The sequence below is a fragment of the Terrapene carolina genome, unplaced genomic scaffold (assembly GCF_002925995.2).
Source record: "Terrapene carolina triunguis isolate 2854851 unplaced genomic scaffold, T_m_triunguis-2.0 Scaffold96, whole genome shotgun sequence".
NCBI classification, from domain to species: Eukaryota; Metazoa; Chordata; order Testudines; family Emydidae; genus Terrapene; species Terrapene triunguis.
The window spans coordinates 9,661,779-9,677,642 of NW_020664447.1; the positions used below are offsets into that span (position 1 = coordinate 9,661,779).

A 15,864-nucleotide genomic window follows, 5' to 3' on the forward strand; every position below is an offset into this window, starting at 1 on the left:
GGGAGGTGATTGTAAAGAAGGCTTAATGTAAACCCTATAATTTAGATGAGTTCCAAATGAAAAAATGTAAATGGTGTTAAGTTTATGCCAAAAAGCACAACAGTAATTGCTATGTATCGTACTACTGAGCACTGGATTTCAGTGCAAATGAAAGCCACATTATAATGTTAATCACCAGCTCTAACAAATCACAATAAAAGGTAGTTGTTTTTTTCTGAGGTGTTTCATTCTTCTTTTGAACTGAACTCAGAAGTACAACAGTCAATTTATCTTTTGCATCTCTAAGCAACTAGTTCAGGGAAAATTGTATTTTCTGCAGAAGTTTTATTGAAAGACAGCTAATAATCAAATAGTGTTTTATTCACATTCACCAAAACATGTGTATTTAACAATGGCCCTTCCACCTGACCTTCAGTTATTCCACCCTGGCTTTGATCTTGTCAGATACTGCAAGCTTAACAGTTTGGAAATGGTTCAGTATTTGGATGAGTAGTCTATATACTGCAGAAATTAGAAACCTACCTACTAAATCACCCACACTTTCTCCCTAGTCATTTTTGAATTAATATCTCAGAATTCTAATCAGAGACACTTTGTTTGTTGTTGTTGGGCTGACTTTTAGAAGCTATGTAAAACCAAGTTCCTCCTTACAACCTGTGGACTTGAAAGTTCCCACCATAATTCTTGTAAGAGCAGGGTCTTAAATTATGGGGTTCTGGATAAATTCCAACTCAATTAATACTAATAATTATTATTTGTTATACGGTAGTACCTAGTTGCCCTATTGTGGTAGGCACTATGCACACATATAATGGAATGATCCTTGCTTACGATCAAAGAATAAGACAGACAAACCTCAGGTGCTGATGGGGCTCTTATAACACCATTACATTCTACACAGTTCTTAAATTAGCTTGCAACACAGTGGACAGCGTGCTGCAACTTTAATATATATAAATAAATAAATTAATGGAGATATCCTATCTCCTAGAACTGGAAGGGACCTTGAAAGGTCATCGAGTCCAGCCCCCTGCCTTCACTAGCAGGACCAAGTACTGATTTTGCTCCAGATCCCTAAGTGGCCCTCTCAAGGACTGAACTCACAACCCTGGGTTTAGCAGGCCAATGCTCAAACCACTGAGCTATCCCTCCGTTTTGTTGTAACTTTAAATCAGGAAACAAAACAAATTTCTGTCAAAAACATCCGGTTGCTGATCTAACACAATGCTTTTCTGAGTGATATTGATTAATTTGAGAAAATGCAGGTACCATAGTGCAGCCCAATTGACATGCTTGGCTAAAATTTAAGGATTTACCAGCATTTCAATCATGCCTCCAATATTATGTGCATAATTTCCTCCAAAAATGTTTAGAAGACTAACTGCCTGATTTGTGGGTGAAGTCTTCTAAAAGCTATGCTTCTAAATCGGTGCAACTGGGGACACGGAGCTGTGCCCGGAATATTGAGTCTGTTTTTTAAAAATGAAGGCCAAATAGTTGCAAGGGAATGTTGTGCAGGTTAAACTACTGCTGACTCATGTGTATAAAAACAGGCATCAATGTACTGTAAATCATATTAGACTTATTATAAACTGAACCTGGTTTTACTTGTAACTTGAATCCATGTAAAAGTACTTACTTCAGAATTACACAGCCTGTACCAACAGGAGGCGCTGTCCAGAAAACATGAATCCGTGTCCGTCTTCTTGGTGTACTCTCAGTAACAGCAACAGGACAATTACTCATGAATTGTGTTTCTTCTTCATCTATAATCTAAAGAAATATAAAGATGCTTTCTATAATAAATGTGCTTAGAAAGTGTTTTATGTCAGTTTGTGGCTCCTTTAAATGGAATTTGTTTGGGTACAGCAAATCAGATACTTTATTTTCTCTCTCTCTCTATCAATTGCATAGAGGGTAAACAATTACAGCAAGCATTTATACCTTTTGTTACAGACAATAATGAGCAACAACTGCATTTTGTTTATACATAGGTCATTCTGATATCTTGTTTTGCTCACTAATGTAGACTCTTAGTCTACATTCCATATTATCTACACAAGGTCGCAACAACTTCTCACACAGTTCTTTCCCACTCGCCTCACACATTCCTTGCTTCTACAAATCTCGCGTTATTAGGGTTACAGTTAGCCTAACTCTTGCTAACGAACTGTCATGCATTGCATCCCCTTCCTGTCAGTTCTTTCTCTGCTTCCACACCTGTAACTATATTTTTCTAGATCACCAGTCTTTCGCAGATAGAGTTGTAAAAGTCAATTAATCTATTAAAACAAACAAAATGAAACCAGCACTAACAGAAATGTTCTCAAGTTATGGGAAGTTGCTCCTTTCTGAATATGGCTGCAAATCAACCATATAGGGACGGAGTTCCCAAACTTTTTGCCAGCTCGACCCTATTTTAATGAATTATTTCCTCCCAGGATGCCAGACAGCAAGGAAGATGACATTTTGAAGAGTAAAATGGCATCCTCCACACAGCATGACCTCACACACACCATACATGTGAGTTCATGCTGCATGGAGGACACTGTTTTGCTCTACAAAATGGCGTCCTTTATGGCTTATGCCTCACACACACACTGTCCATGTGAAGTCATGCTCTGGGAGCAAAATGGCTCCTCTGCACACTAGGGATCGCTGCACCGATCTGCTGGTGGCACAATCCCATTTGGGGTTCTGACCCACAGTTTGGGAACTGCTGATGTAAGATTAAGTTGGCCTTGATAATTGCAACTTCACATAAATGTTTACAGACAAAACGATAACAAAATTTACATCATTTCCACTATTTGTATTGTAACAACTGGAGTTAGTAGAGAAAACATGTTACAGTGGGCAGTTTCTCATCAAACATCTGTGTAAATCCTACTATACTCAAGGTCTTATGCCCAACACAATCAGTAAGGTGTGAATCATACTTTCATCTGTAACATAGCTTCATTCCAGATCCCACTATCTGAGGCAATATGCATAAATTATTGCTTTATAGGGTTGATTACTGGTAAATAAGAGAAGTGAAGTGAAGAAATAATATGTGACCATATATCCTTGAGCCAATTGTGATAGTAAGCTGATGCTCTGCAGGAACAGGGGCAGTGAAACAGAGTTTGAATTAGAATATGCAAGACTCTGGTTTTGATACGTGTGCAAATATTTTCTACAAGGTCCTCCAGTATTTGTATTCCATGGGTTTCACTTGGAGTCTGGTGTTTGAACAAGTGCAAACTCTCAAAGACAATTCAGTTAAAAATGCCAAGTTTTGTTTGGAACCACACAATGCTGTGATTTTGAGAGGCTGCACTTCAAAATCAGAAAATGGCTTGCATTGACTTGGCCTGGCCAAGGGTGACTTCAAACTGGGTCCAGTTTACACCAGAGAGTTACAAATCTTAGCCAAACCATTCAACAAATCTTTTCTGAATTTCAAGATTGTAACTGGGCACATTTTTTGTGGCAGCAGGTTTTAATTGCTAACTTTTTGCCCAACTCTATTTACCATTGAATACATTCTGCAATTAATGTTGCTTTAACAGATATTCTGGTACAACAGAGAGAATTTCATGTAGTGTAGAAAAGGGAATATCTGTAGTTTGAACAGATTTTCATTTACAGGGTAGGTGGGGTCTACACTAAAACAATTGGCATCCTTGTTGGCAATCTCAAAAGAGAGGCCAAACATTGGGCATAGAGCTAGAACTCCTTTCCTTTCAGGTCAGGGTGGAGGTGCATTGGCACAATTCAGTGTGGACAACCCTCTGTTCTACTTAGTCTATAGATAAACAGATGACTTTGGATTCTAGGGCCATTACTCTTGCCTTTTTTATGAAATCTAAGAAAATAACCAAAAATAAAAAACAATGAATATATAAATCCAAGGAATGTATGTGGATACAATTGTTTTTTAATATATCTAATACCCATATATTTTGTCCATCACATTAATTGATTTGTATCACATTCCTTATGAGACACATGTCATTGTCAAACTATCCCACTAGATTTGAATTTTGTAAATTGTTAGCATGAAATGTTGAGAATATGGACTGCTGTGAACAAACATAGGTCAGGCGCTATACTGATTTGTTCCCCACTTCTTTTTGATATGATCTAATGGTCTAAGCACCAAATGGCACTCACTCAAAGTCCTAAACTGGAATCTTGGCTTTGACACTGAGTTGTATTTATCCTTTCTGCTTCAAATTCCCCATCTGCAAAATGGGGAAAATAATATTTATCAGCCTTCCTCTCAGATATTCTGAGGGTTAACTGCTCAGCAACTGATTGGGATTCCCTTGCTTATGTTGCATAGTACAGGCATGGCCACTCATAATCCTCTTCTGCCTCACTCTCCTCCTTCAAGATGAGTCCCCTCAGCCTTCCCCACATGGGTCAGTATTGGTAATGTGACTTGGCCCTTTGGCCAACTAACTAAGCAAATTTAACGCCTTCCAGAGTAACAAAAGTCCAAAGAAACCCAAATCCCAACAAACAAAAGATTCTTCCTCTTGGGCTAATTTTCAGCCCTCCTTCAGGGCTGCCTTTAAGACCCTCTCTCCTCTGAGGTAAAGGGCTGACTCCTAAGCTGCTTTCCCTGGAGTCCTTCTTACAGTCTACCACTCACTGGAGTCCCCTGCTTCCTGCAGATCCTACCTCAGAGCTTCCCACTCTCCGAGTTCTCTTAGCTCTTTTTATGAGGCTCAGATGTTCACCAGACTGTCACCTGACCCATCATGCTGGGAAGCAGCTAATTATGGCATAGGTAAGGCTCGCTCCATTTCCCATTAAACGGGTAAGTCACTCTTTGATGGTACTTTACTCTGTAAACAGTTCCATTTATTTCAATGGGAATTTTGATTGAGTGAAGAGTGTGAAATTTTGCCCAGGCTGCATAACTGGGGATAGAACAGGACCAGAATTATTAAGCTTTTCATAGTACATGCATTTTCTGCACACCACTGTAAGCTATTAATGTCATTATTTTCTCTAATGTTAGCCCACGGTGGCATTTCTTAGCAAATGGACTTCATTTTCAACTTATTTCATTATATTTTACATTTTAGCTTGTCTCCCATTACATTGTGTTTTAAAACCCAGAGAGTGTGGGAGAATAAAGACAGGGAAAGAAGAGGAATTGGATTAGTTTTGCCTAAGGGTTATGTCTCAAGTTATGGCTCTGAGAAGATGAAGTAATACAGTGCCTGCTTGGCTAAATAGGTCTGATCGTCTAGAACATGTCATTCTACACCCCATGGTGATTTATATACCTAGCAACATTATTATGTTTCAGAGGGAAAGAATATCAATCACAGATACTTGAAGCAACAACACTTGTTTAAATTTACTTCCTTGCAGTCATACTGTGAAATATATTCTATTTTTGTTTTGGATTATGCTGGTGTCTGCTTTTCATTTTATATACTGATAAAATTATGAAAAATTAACTATCATTTCCAGCATTATAGTATAAACCCAGACTATGTTGAATTATGAATGTTAACTAATAACTAGTAAGTAAATACTATTGCATGATTTAAATAACACATCTACTCAGCTGAAATAACATTTACACAGCAAAAATGTTATGATAAAGTTGTTATAGATGAATGATTGAAAATCCCATAAACCTATATGGGAGACATGGTGAGGGAAGTAACATCTTTTATTGGACCAATTTATGTTGGTGAGAGAGACAAGCTTTCAAGCTTTCACAGAGCTCTTCAGCTGAAGCAGAGCTCTTTGTAATCTCAAAAGCTTTTCTCGCTCACCAACATAAGTTGGTCCAAAAAAAGATCTTACTTCGCCTATTACCCAGGGTTAGCTGAACCCAAAGCTATGGTAACCAATCTCTGTTTTTCAGGCAGTGTCAGGAAATAAATCAGTGAGGGAACACAGCACGTCCATCTGATAAATGATTGATACACACAAGTGTGCTTTTACTCAAAAATCCATATTCTTATTGAGTACAAAGCACATATTAAAACTATCAACCTAGAAGCACCCCAAATAGTTATCCAAAATCCGAGGTGATAGCAAGTGGCAGAAGCAAGGCTGGCTGGAACCCTTCTCCTAGCTGCTGGGGAGATTAATATTATTGTCTTTTTGCTCTTAGAAAATTCAAACTTTTCTCAAAGTACACTTTCTAACTAATTTTTTATAAGTAACTTAAAACAAAGCATAACTTAAAGTAATCTTTAATAGGATGATCATTTTCCGAGCAACAGCAAAGAACTCATAATTGTTACTTATCAGCAAAGCAGCTGTAGGAAGAAACTTAAGGACACAGGCACTTAGAGCCAGGTCAGCTAACCTTGTCAGCACCTGTTTTTGTCTGTGTAAGCAAGGCCAAATTTCTTCTTGCTAAGTGGTGTTCTCACTTCCAGTTTTTGGTCACTAAGTGCACAAGATGGCTGTGGGTTATGTCAAGTCCAGTTTTCTCGTAACACACCCACCTTGTCTCTACTATCCTGGGACCAACATGGCTACAACACTGCATAAACCTTGTGGGGAATAATGTGAATGAGTTAATTTTAAATACTTTGCAGAATCCATGTTAATTCAAATTGGTGACATATACCTGACTAGCCCACAAAATGTATAGGTAATTCAAATAGCCATGCTTCAGTGTGGGAGCAACTTCTACAGAAGAAAAAAAAAAAGAATATCTAATTCATAAAGATATTAACAGTTCTTTCCTGTTTGGTTCAATCTCTTCACATTGTTTCTAGAAAGGAATAAGCTAGAAACTAATTTAAACCTTAATCCAAAACTTGGATTTACACAAGACTTTTCTGCGAATTCAAGAAAGTTTGGTTAACTCCCTCCCAAAAATTAGGTTTTCTATATATCAGTGGTTCTCAACCTTTTTTTTCATTTGAGGACCCCTTTGGAAGTCCTAGACATAGTCACCACAGGTTGAAAACCACAGTTCTATGGTAACAATAACCTTTCACGGACCCCTTAGACATAGTCAGTGGATCCCCAGGGGTCTGCAGACCACAGACTGAGAACCACTGCTATATATCATAGAATGACCAGATCTGATCTCTCAGATCTTACTCAAGGTCAATGGAGTTGAGAGCACTCAACACTTGGCAGAATTGGGCCCATGGAAGTTAAGAGATGGAAAAAACTCATATAATCTAGTCTAGAACAATCCCATGCTAATATAGGCTAGTTCAGGGATCAGCAACCTTTGGCACGTGGCCTGCCAGGGTAAGCCCCCAGCGGGCCGGGTCAGTTTGTTTACCTGCAGCGTCCGCAGGTTCGGCCGATTACAGCTCCAACTGGCTGCGGTTTGCCGCTCCAGGCCAATGGGGGCTGCAGGAAGCGGCGGCCAGCACATCCCTCAGCCCGCACTACTTCCCGCAGTCCCCATTGGCCTGGAGCGGCGAACCACAGCCAGTGGGAGCCGCGATCGGCCGAACCTGCGGACGTGGCAGGTAAACAAACTGGGTAAACAAGCCACAGGGAAGAGGTGTGTGTAAGGGTATAGCTTCACTGCACAGTCAACCTGAGCTCTTACCTGGGTTTCAACACAAATCTCCCTACCATCCATGCAGAGAAATCTGTGACTGGGTTTGGAGGTGTTTTAGCCCCAACTAGCTTACCCAGGTGGAGGTATAGGTTGGAGCCCGGGCTTTGGTTTAATTCTGAGTGGAACCTGCCCACTTTGCAGTGAGGATGCAGGCAAAATCACCTGAGTGCTGATATTCCTTCAATGCCTTCCCACAATTCCCCTGGAAAGACAGACACTTTATCTCACAATTGACAAGGAAAAACCCTAGAGTGCAAAGAACCCACAGACCCACCTGGGCAGGTGCAGACACAGTGAGGACAGTAACACAGGTAGGGCTTTGCAGTGGAGATGCTTGCACCTGGGTGCTCAGAGACAGGTGCCATTCAAGCACATTATGGTTTATCTTCACTGCATGGGTAAAGGGTTTGAGATGAGTTTGGGGGGCGGGGGGGGTTGGTGAGAGGTAGGTGTGACTAGGGTACTTCAGGATGGGGAAGAAAGAAGCAGGTTTGGGAGAGAGGAGAATGAAGACAGACTGGGAGAAGGAGGGAAATAGAGCTCCCTGCAGGCTGAAAGTTGGGAGGAAGTATCCCCCATCATTTCCTGAGAACTCTTCTAAGGTCTGGATAATTCCAATATGGATTTGTGAACACTTAGCCAATGGAGGCCTTAGAAACTTCTTCAATTTCCCCATCACTTACAAACATGTCACAGAAAGCAGAATATGCCCTTTATCTCTGCCACCTTATGTCCCACTGATCTGCCCCTACTTTGCTTTCACACCCCTCACAACATGTGCTGACGAAACTGACTTTTGGCTTGTGGGAGAATCAAGCAAGCAAAAGAAGAAAGCAAGTTTCTAAACTTTTCAGGTATCAAAATGAGCAAGGTTCATCATTCAGCTGTCATGCTTTCTGCTGAGATCATTCTCCTCCACTTAAGAATCTGGAAGTGGAAGCTGCATTATATTTCACAATGGAACAGCAATCAATGCTGGAAAGTATACCTCTAATGGAAGCTACAGCTTTGAACCCAGTTAAATTAATTAAACAGTTGTTCGGTCTGTTCTCCAAAAATACAGCGCTATTCAAGAACTGTATTAAAATGCAAAACAGCTGGTTGGGTCATTCTTAAAAGGGATGGTTTCCTAGGAAAACTGTAAATACTGTTTAAATTACTGCATTAGTTACAGCAACACTAGCCCCATATTCTATGGGCATGATGCAGGTAATCATCCTCTCAGAATAGTTATTGTAGCATGACGATTATGCATGCTTGGAAAAATCTTTAAAGACCATGCTCAACTCAGACTGAGCAAGGTGAAATAACCATAAGTAAGTGAAAACACATTAAGGCAAGCCAGATAGCAGCCAGTAAAGGATGAACCTTTCCTCTATATATTCCTGGGTCCAAATCCAGTTTAGTTTGTGTTTAAAGTTCATTTTTACCAGTTAGTCTTTTTGGTGGCCCGTATGAAATGAACAGGTGTTCAATCCAGTTCCGACTGGACAAATGGAATGCACAGAAACCAACGCTACTACAGATGCCACTTCCAGGAAAGACTGAGTAAGATAGGCACTTAGCTACTTTCATATCCTTAGAAATTGTTTTTCCAGATCAAAGGGCAGGCATGCTGGTAGGGGAGTCTGTGCTGTACCTATGTTGCACACAAATTTTAGTCCTCAGTGCAGTCAATCCAGCACTTTCCACCAGCAAGGAATTTCAGAATAATTTTTTAAAAAAAGTAAGGACAGCTAATGCTAAAGGAAGGAGATAAGGTTATAACCATGAACGAGTGTGACTAACCTGGTGATTATAATTAGACTTGGTGGATAATGCAAAAACAGTGCTCACAAACATTTCTTCAATTTCGAAATGCTTGTTTGGTTAGAGCGTGTTCATGCCTCTTTCCATTAGCTACCAATGAACATTCACACACACACACACACACACACACACACACACACACACAAGTGTATATATGTACTAATCCTATATAACCTACAAAAAACTGCCAATTAGTGAGCTGTGAAGAATAGAAAATTCCATAATTAAATATAGAAGCAGTTATATTCTGGAATGTGGACACTGGGGCAACAGAAAGTAGCTGGATTTTGAGCCTTGAACCCAATTTCCTGCACCAATCTCCATCAAAGCAAGAGGGAGTATTACACAAATGTTCGTCTGAGAAAAAACTCTGCAAAGCCTGAGGGCCTCCATAAAATAATAGCTTTGAGGGAAAGTAAAATAGAAACTTTGTCAACAAGGATTACTAATGTATATGGATCTCAATGAGAAACACTTTGACTAGCTGCAAACACTGCACAGAACCAGCAGAAAATGCCAATGGATCTGAAAGTATTGAAAATCCTGCTTATTTTACAATGCCATTATAAAACTCAGAACCTTGATCAACAAGCTGAGGTGCTAGAGAATCAAATGAGCAGAAGAAATATCCAGATTCTAGGAGTTCCTTCAAGTAAATATAAACGTGACTCAAATACATTTGTTGAAAAGACGGTTCCCTAGAGGTTAAACATCAATCGATGTAGAAAATAGCTCTAGGACCCCTATCAGACAGGATGTATCACTACGGCAATGGGGCATTTGTACTAGTGATCCCCTTTCTTACACAGGAGAAAGTGATAGATTCCTGGTCAAATTCAGGAAAATCTCTGAGGATAATAAAATCCCTATTTTTTTCTAGAATTGACCCAGATGACACATGCAAGGGAAAGAGTTGGTAGGAATAAGACACATGAAATAAAATGTAGAATTTGCAAAATAAATTATAGTTTGCTAAACTCCAGGTTATCTCTAATGGGGAACCTTACATTTTCTGGAATGGGCCAGCAGTTAGCTATTTGCTGGATAAGATCCTAAGAGAAAGTAGAACCCTTGACCAAGAATCAGGGGCCTCTAAGGGAGAATCTGCATGTGGTAAATGCTGTCTAACACATTAAAGCCAAAGAAATAATTAGTCTTAGCTTTCTATTTGTGTCTTACCTTTTTTTTCCTATTAAGATTTTAATATCATTGGATACAATTGTGCCCTTAGGGAGACTGCTGTAAATCTAGAACAACATCCTTGAAGTTACTGTGGATTTAAACCATAATGTGAATTTAAACTGTAATGGAGAGTAGAATTTGGCTCAACATCTGTATAAGGAAAATATTAAAAAGGCAGTGATTACTGGCTTCAGGCTCGATCTTGCATTCTTTTTATACCTCACTGGCTTCGGGGGAGTGTAGGGTGTTCAAGGACACTCCTTAGCTGTAATGTGAATGATTAAATATCTTGTCCCACAACCAAGGCAAATCAGAGCAAAGCTTTGAGTGATGGACTATTGTATCTGCATGCAATTCTATGCAGATGGTTAGTTCAAGAAGTTAAACTAGCAATTAGTTTTCCATACAGTGAAATTTGTTTTACAGTGGTTTGATATAGTATCTGAAGCTGTACAGGAAAATGCCATGATGCTGACAAAACAGTTTAAAAGCATCAAGTTGAAAGAGGGGTTAGTATAAAAAAAAAAATCTGTACTGAGGATGAAGGAAGAAAAAGCTCTGTAAAGAATAATGTTCCAATCCCTCCACTGTCACAGCATCTACTTCCATTACAATGTCATGGGTCTGATCCTGATCTTCAGAGCCATCAATCGGTCAGTGATCACATCTCCAAAACACCAAAACAGCTGCGCTCCTTTGGAACAATTTAGTAGTTCATAAAACCCAAACAAAGTACATGAGAGCAAGAGATCAGCATTTTTGCTGAGTCTTTGGCTTTGAAACTAGGTCCCACAGGAGGTCAGTCTAATTGAGTCTGAGCAAGGGTATGTTGCAAGACCAGTGCTTAATTTGTGCCAGGGTATGCCAGGGCTGAGCCCCACCTCTAGGCTTGGCAGTTCATAGCCCTGGCACCTCTGGGCTTGCTGCGTCAGTTATGAAAGTAAAAAAATTGCTTGAGCCCCAGCAACTCTTTGCAAGACCCTTCTCTTTGAGGAAGCTTTCCCACCATAACAAGAAAGGTTGGTATACCCGGGAAAGCAGAGGGACAGATTATGCACGAAGTCCATTTGGGACCTTGCCATGCAGATCTAATTTACCTGTGATGCACTTAGATACTATGGTGATGGATGCTATAAAATCCCTAACATAAAAAGATAGAAATTGTATTTTAATCTCCCACTGCACCCTAAAGACAAGTCTTCTAAGTCAGTCCAAAAGATGGGCAGAAGATGAGAGAAAGACTTGGAAAATTAGGAACTCCTCTTCAAACATTTAATAGAACTATGATCCAAGGAAAACCAATGGGCATGATATGCATTAGCACAAGGACAGGAAAACAAAGTACATGCTCTCTACTCCAGGACACAAGAAATGAATTAAGAATCTGCCTGTGAGAGACTCTCTAAAGAAGGGTTTGAATTCTGTCCAACTGTCCTTTTCTTCTCTAGAATAAGCACTTTCAGTTGTGTGCCTGGCAGAAAAGGCTGTGCTACATGATCAAAAAGAGAGAAACAACTGTAGTCAAATGCATTCAAGTGTCCCTAATTTACCCAGCTATTATGAACCTTATATATGCTATACTGTAGCGTATGTTGTTCTTCAGTTCATCAGATTAAATGAGCAACAGAGCCACATTATGCCTACAATGGCCCTTTTCAATGTGCATTTCCAGCAACAAGAGAGGAAGAAATATGTTTAATGTGCCCAAAATATTAACTATAACAAAGATAAGGCACTTAGCTGCCAGCTTTTCATTCTGAGCACCTTTTCCCTCTCTGAGAAATGATTCAGGAAAAGCCCTATAAAACAGCATATGACTCATTACTTAAGTCACTATATTAAGAAGATAGTGCAAGTATATTGATATGGATAGACAAAAATAACTTGAAAACACGTAGTTGATGTAAAATAGCCAATATCACAGTGTATAATATTTCTGTTTTATGAGCCAGTCTCAGTAAATTTAATCAATATTTGTAATATGCTGAATTAATCATTATAAGGTTGATGCTGAAGGAATTAGCACCAAGTGAACTGTTTGTGGCCAATCGTTGTGAACGCTATGCAGAAAACTCAAATGACATGACTCTAAAGCAGGTGTCAACCAACATAAATTTCTCTCTCTCTCTCACACACACAATTCCAAAAGAGAATTAAGCATAAGAAAGGAGCCTGTTTTCTATGAAACTCTCAATAACTATACAATTGAGAATAATATGGGAACAACTGGATAATCTGATTAAAGCGACTTTACTTTCTCATATATCCCATATTGTGGGATCGATAATCCAAAAATTCACAGATCATAACACATTATAAGCAAATCTTTAAAGCACTACTCATTCTTATATTGTTTCATAAATATACTAGGCACAAAAGGCTGTCATTAAGCATCAGACCTAAATCTATTTTTTTCTTTAAGAAACACCTATTAGGTATGTCTACACCACAATTGGACACCCACACCTGGCCCGTGCCAGCTGACACGGGCTTGCAGGGCTCTGGCTAATGGGCTGTTTAATTGTGGTATAGGCTTGGGCTGCAGCCCGAGCTCTGGGACCCTGTCACCTTGCAGGGTCCTAGAGCCAGGGCTCTAGCCTGAGCCCAAATGTCTACACCACAATTAAACATCCCCTTAGCATTCGAACAGGACATTGTTCGGAATGATTTTGCCCTTCTCTATCATCATGGCAGCCAGGCTCTGGGACCTTGTGAGGAGGAAGGGTCCCAGAACTCTGGCTGCAGCCCAAGCAAGTTAGCAAAAAGGTCAAGGAAAGTGTGGGCCCCTTACTGAATGAGGGAGGCAACCTAGTGACAGAGGATGTGGAAAAAGCTAATGTACTCAATGCTTTTTTTGCCTCTGTCTTCACGAACAAGGTCAGCTCCCAGACTGCTACGCTGGGCAGCACAACATGGGGAGGAGCTGACCAACCCTCTGTGGAGAACGAAGTGGTTTGGGACTATTTAGAAAAGCTGGACGAGCACAAGTCCATGGGGCCAGATGCGCTGCATCCAAGGGTGCTAAAGGAGTTGGCAGATGTGATTGCAGAGCCATTGGCCATTATCTTTGAAAACTCATGGCGATCGGGGGAGGTCCCAGATGACTGAAAAAAGGCTAATGTAGTGCCCATCTTTAAAAAAGGGAAGGAGGAGGATCCGGGGAACTACAGCCCAGCCAGCCTCACCTCAGTCCCTGGAAAAATCATGGAGCAGGTCCTCAAGGAATCAATTCTGAAGCACTTAGAGGAGAGGAAAGTGATCAGGAACAGTCAGCATGGATTCACCAAGGGCAAGTCATGCCTGACTAACCTAATTGCCTTCTATGACAAGATAACTGGCCCTGTGGATGAGGGGAAAGCAGTGGACGTGTTATTCCTTGACTTTAGCAAAGCTTTTGATACAGTCTCCCACGGTATTCTTGCTGGCAACTTAAAGAAGTATGGGCTGGATGAATGGACTATAAGGTGGATAGAAAGCTGGCTAGATCATCGTGCTCAACGGGTAGTGATCAATGTCTCCATGTCTAGTTGGCAGCCGGTATCAAGCAGAGTGTCCCAAGGGTCGGTCCTGGGGTCGGTTTTGTTCAATATCTTCATTAATGATCTGGACGGTGGCGTGGACTGCGCCCTCAGCAAGTTTGCAAATGGCACTAAACTGGGAGGAGTAGTAGATACGCTGGAGGGTAGGGATAGGATACAGAGGGACCTAGACAAATTAGAGGATTGGGCCAAAAGAAATCTGATGAGGTTCAACAAGGACAAGTGCAGAGTCCTGCACTTAGGACGGAAGAATCCCATGCACTGCTACAGACTAGGGACCGAATGGCTAGGCAGCAGTTCTGCGGAAAAGGACCTAGGGGTTACAGTGGACGAGAAGCTGGATATGAGTTGACAGTGTGCCCTTGTTGCCAAGAAGGCTAATGGTATTTTTGACTGTATAAGTAGGGGCATTGCCAGCAGATCAAGGGACGTGATCATTCCCTTCTATTCGACATTGGAGTACTGTGTCCAGTTTTGGGCCCCACACTACAAGAAGGATGTGAGAAAATTGGAAAGAGTCCAGCGGAGGGCAACAAAAATGATTAGGGGGCTGGAGCACATGACTTATAAGGAGAGTCTGAGGGAACTGGGATTGTTTAGTCTGCAGAAGAGAAGAATGAGGGGGGATTTGATAGCTCCTTTCAACTACCTGAAAGGGGGTTCCAAAGAGGATGGATCTAGACTGTTCTCAGTGGTAGCAGATGACAGAACAAGGAGCAATGGTCTCAAGTTGCAGTGGGGCAGGTTTAGGTTGGATATTAGGAAAAGCTTTTTCACTAGGAGGGTGGTGAAACACTGGAATGGGTTTCCTAGGGAGGTGGTGGAATCTCCTCCCTTAGAGGTTTTTAAGGTCAGGCTTGACAAAGCCCTGCCTGGGATGATTTAGTTGGGGATTGGTCCTGCTCTGAGCAGGGGGTTGGACTAGATGACCTACTGAGGTCCCTTCCAACCCTGGTATTCTATGATTCTATGATCCACACAGCATGTAAACAGCCCCTTAGCCCAAGCCCTGTGAGCCCCGAGTCAGCCGGCACAGGCCATCCGCAGGTCACTAATTGTCTACCCATTGTGACCAACTGTAAAGAAAATCCTCCTCTTCTTGTTTCATGTTTGAGTTCCTAAAAGCCCTTATTACACAATAAAGTGATCGTGGAGAAGGGCAAAATCATTCTGAACAATGTCCTGTTGAAATGCTATCTGCTGATCCTCAGAATACATGGTAAATTCTTTTGAGGACTGAACTTGATTTTCTTGTCTTGGCATGTGAAGAATCAGAGTGTGCCTGCTGACTGTGGGCCAAGAGAATGCCCTGGCATCAGCAACAGAGCATAAAAATTAGTAGTAGCATAAGGGACATCAGCATGAATAAATTGCGAGAGAAGTTTTCCTGCTGGATTCTGCAGAACCAACCAGGCCCTTTGTGCTCTGCACGATATGTGGGAAGGCTCTATCCTGAATGCTCCACATCCAGTTCAGGCTCCATATTCAGGCTCTTGTTAGAGCAGAGTTGCATTTCAAACAACAAATTAGAATCCTGTGTAAAATTGGCAATTACAGATTGGGATAAACATTCATAAATTCCCCAAAATATTTGCTCATCTAGCTGTATAACGGATTATTTTTGCTACTGTTAGTCTGGAGTAAATCCATTGAAGCAAGATCACAATCTGGTCCAAATGCATTCAATATTATTATTATTCATTCCTTGTATTCTAGTAGTGCCCTAAAGTTCCCAACTGAGATGAGGGCCCAGTTGTGCTAGTGAGATATTTATATTCA

At 40.8% G+C, this 15,864-nt stretch overlaps 1 protein-coding gene across 1 annotated transcript in view; it reads right to left on the minus strand.

The window, feature by feature from the left end:
* SPON1 (spondin 1) overlaps positions 1–15,864 on the minus strand; it is a 329,711-nt gene that overhangs the window by 268,122 nt on the left and 45,725 nt on the right. The window contains exon 3 of the mRNA XM_026651452.2: positions 1,640–1,773. Coding sequence (XP_026507237.1) covers positions 1,640–1,773 — 134 coding nt within the window. The remainder of the gene's footprint in view (positions 1–1,639; positions 1,774–15,864) is intronic.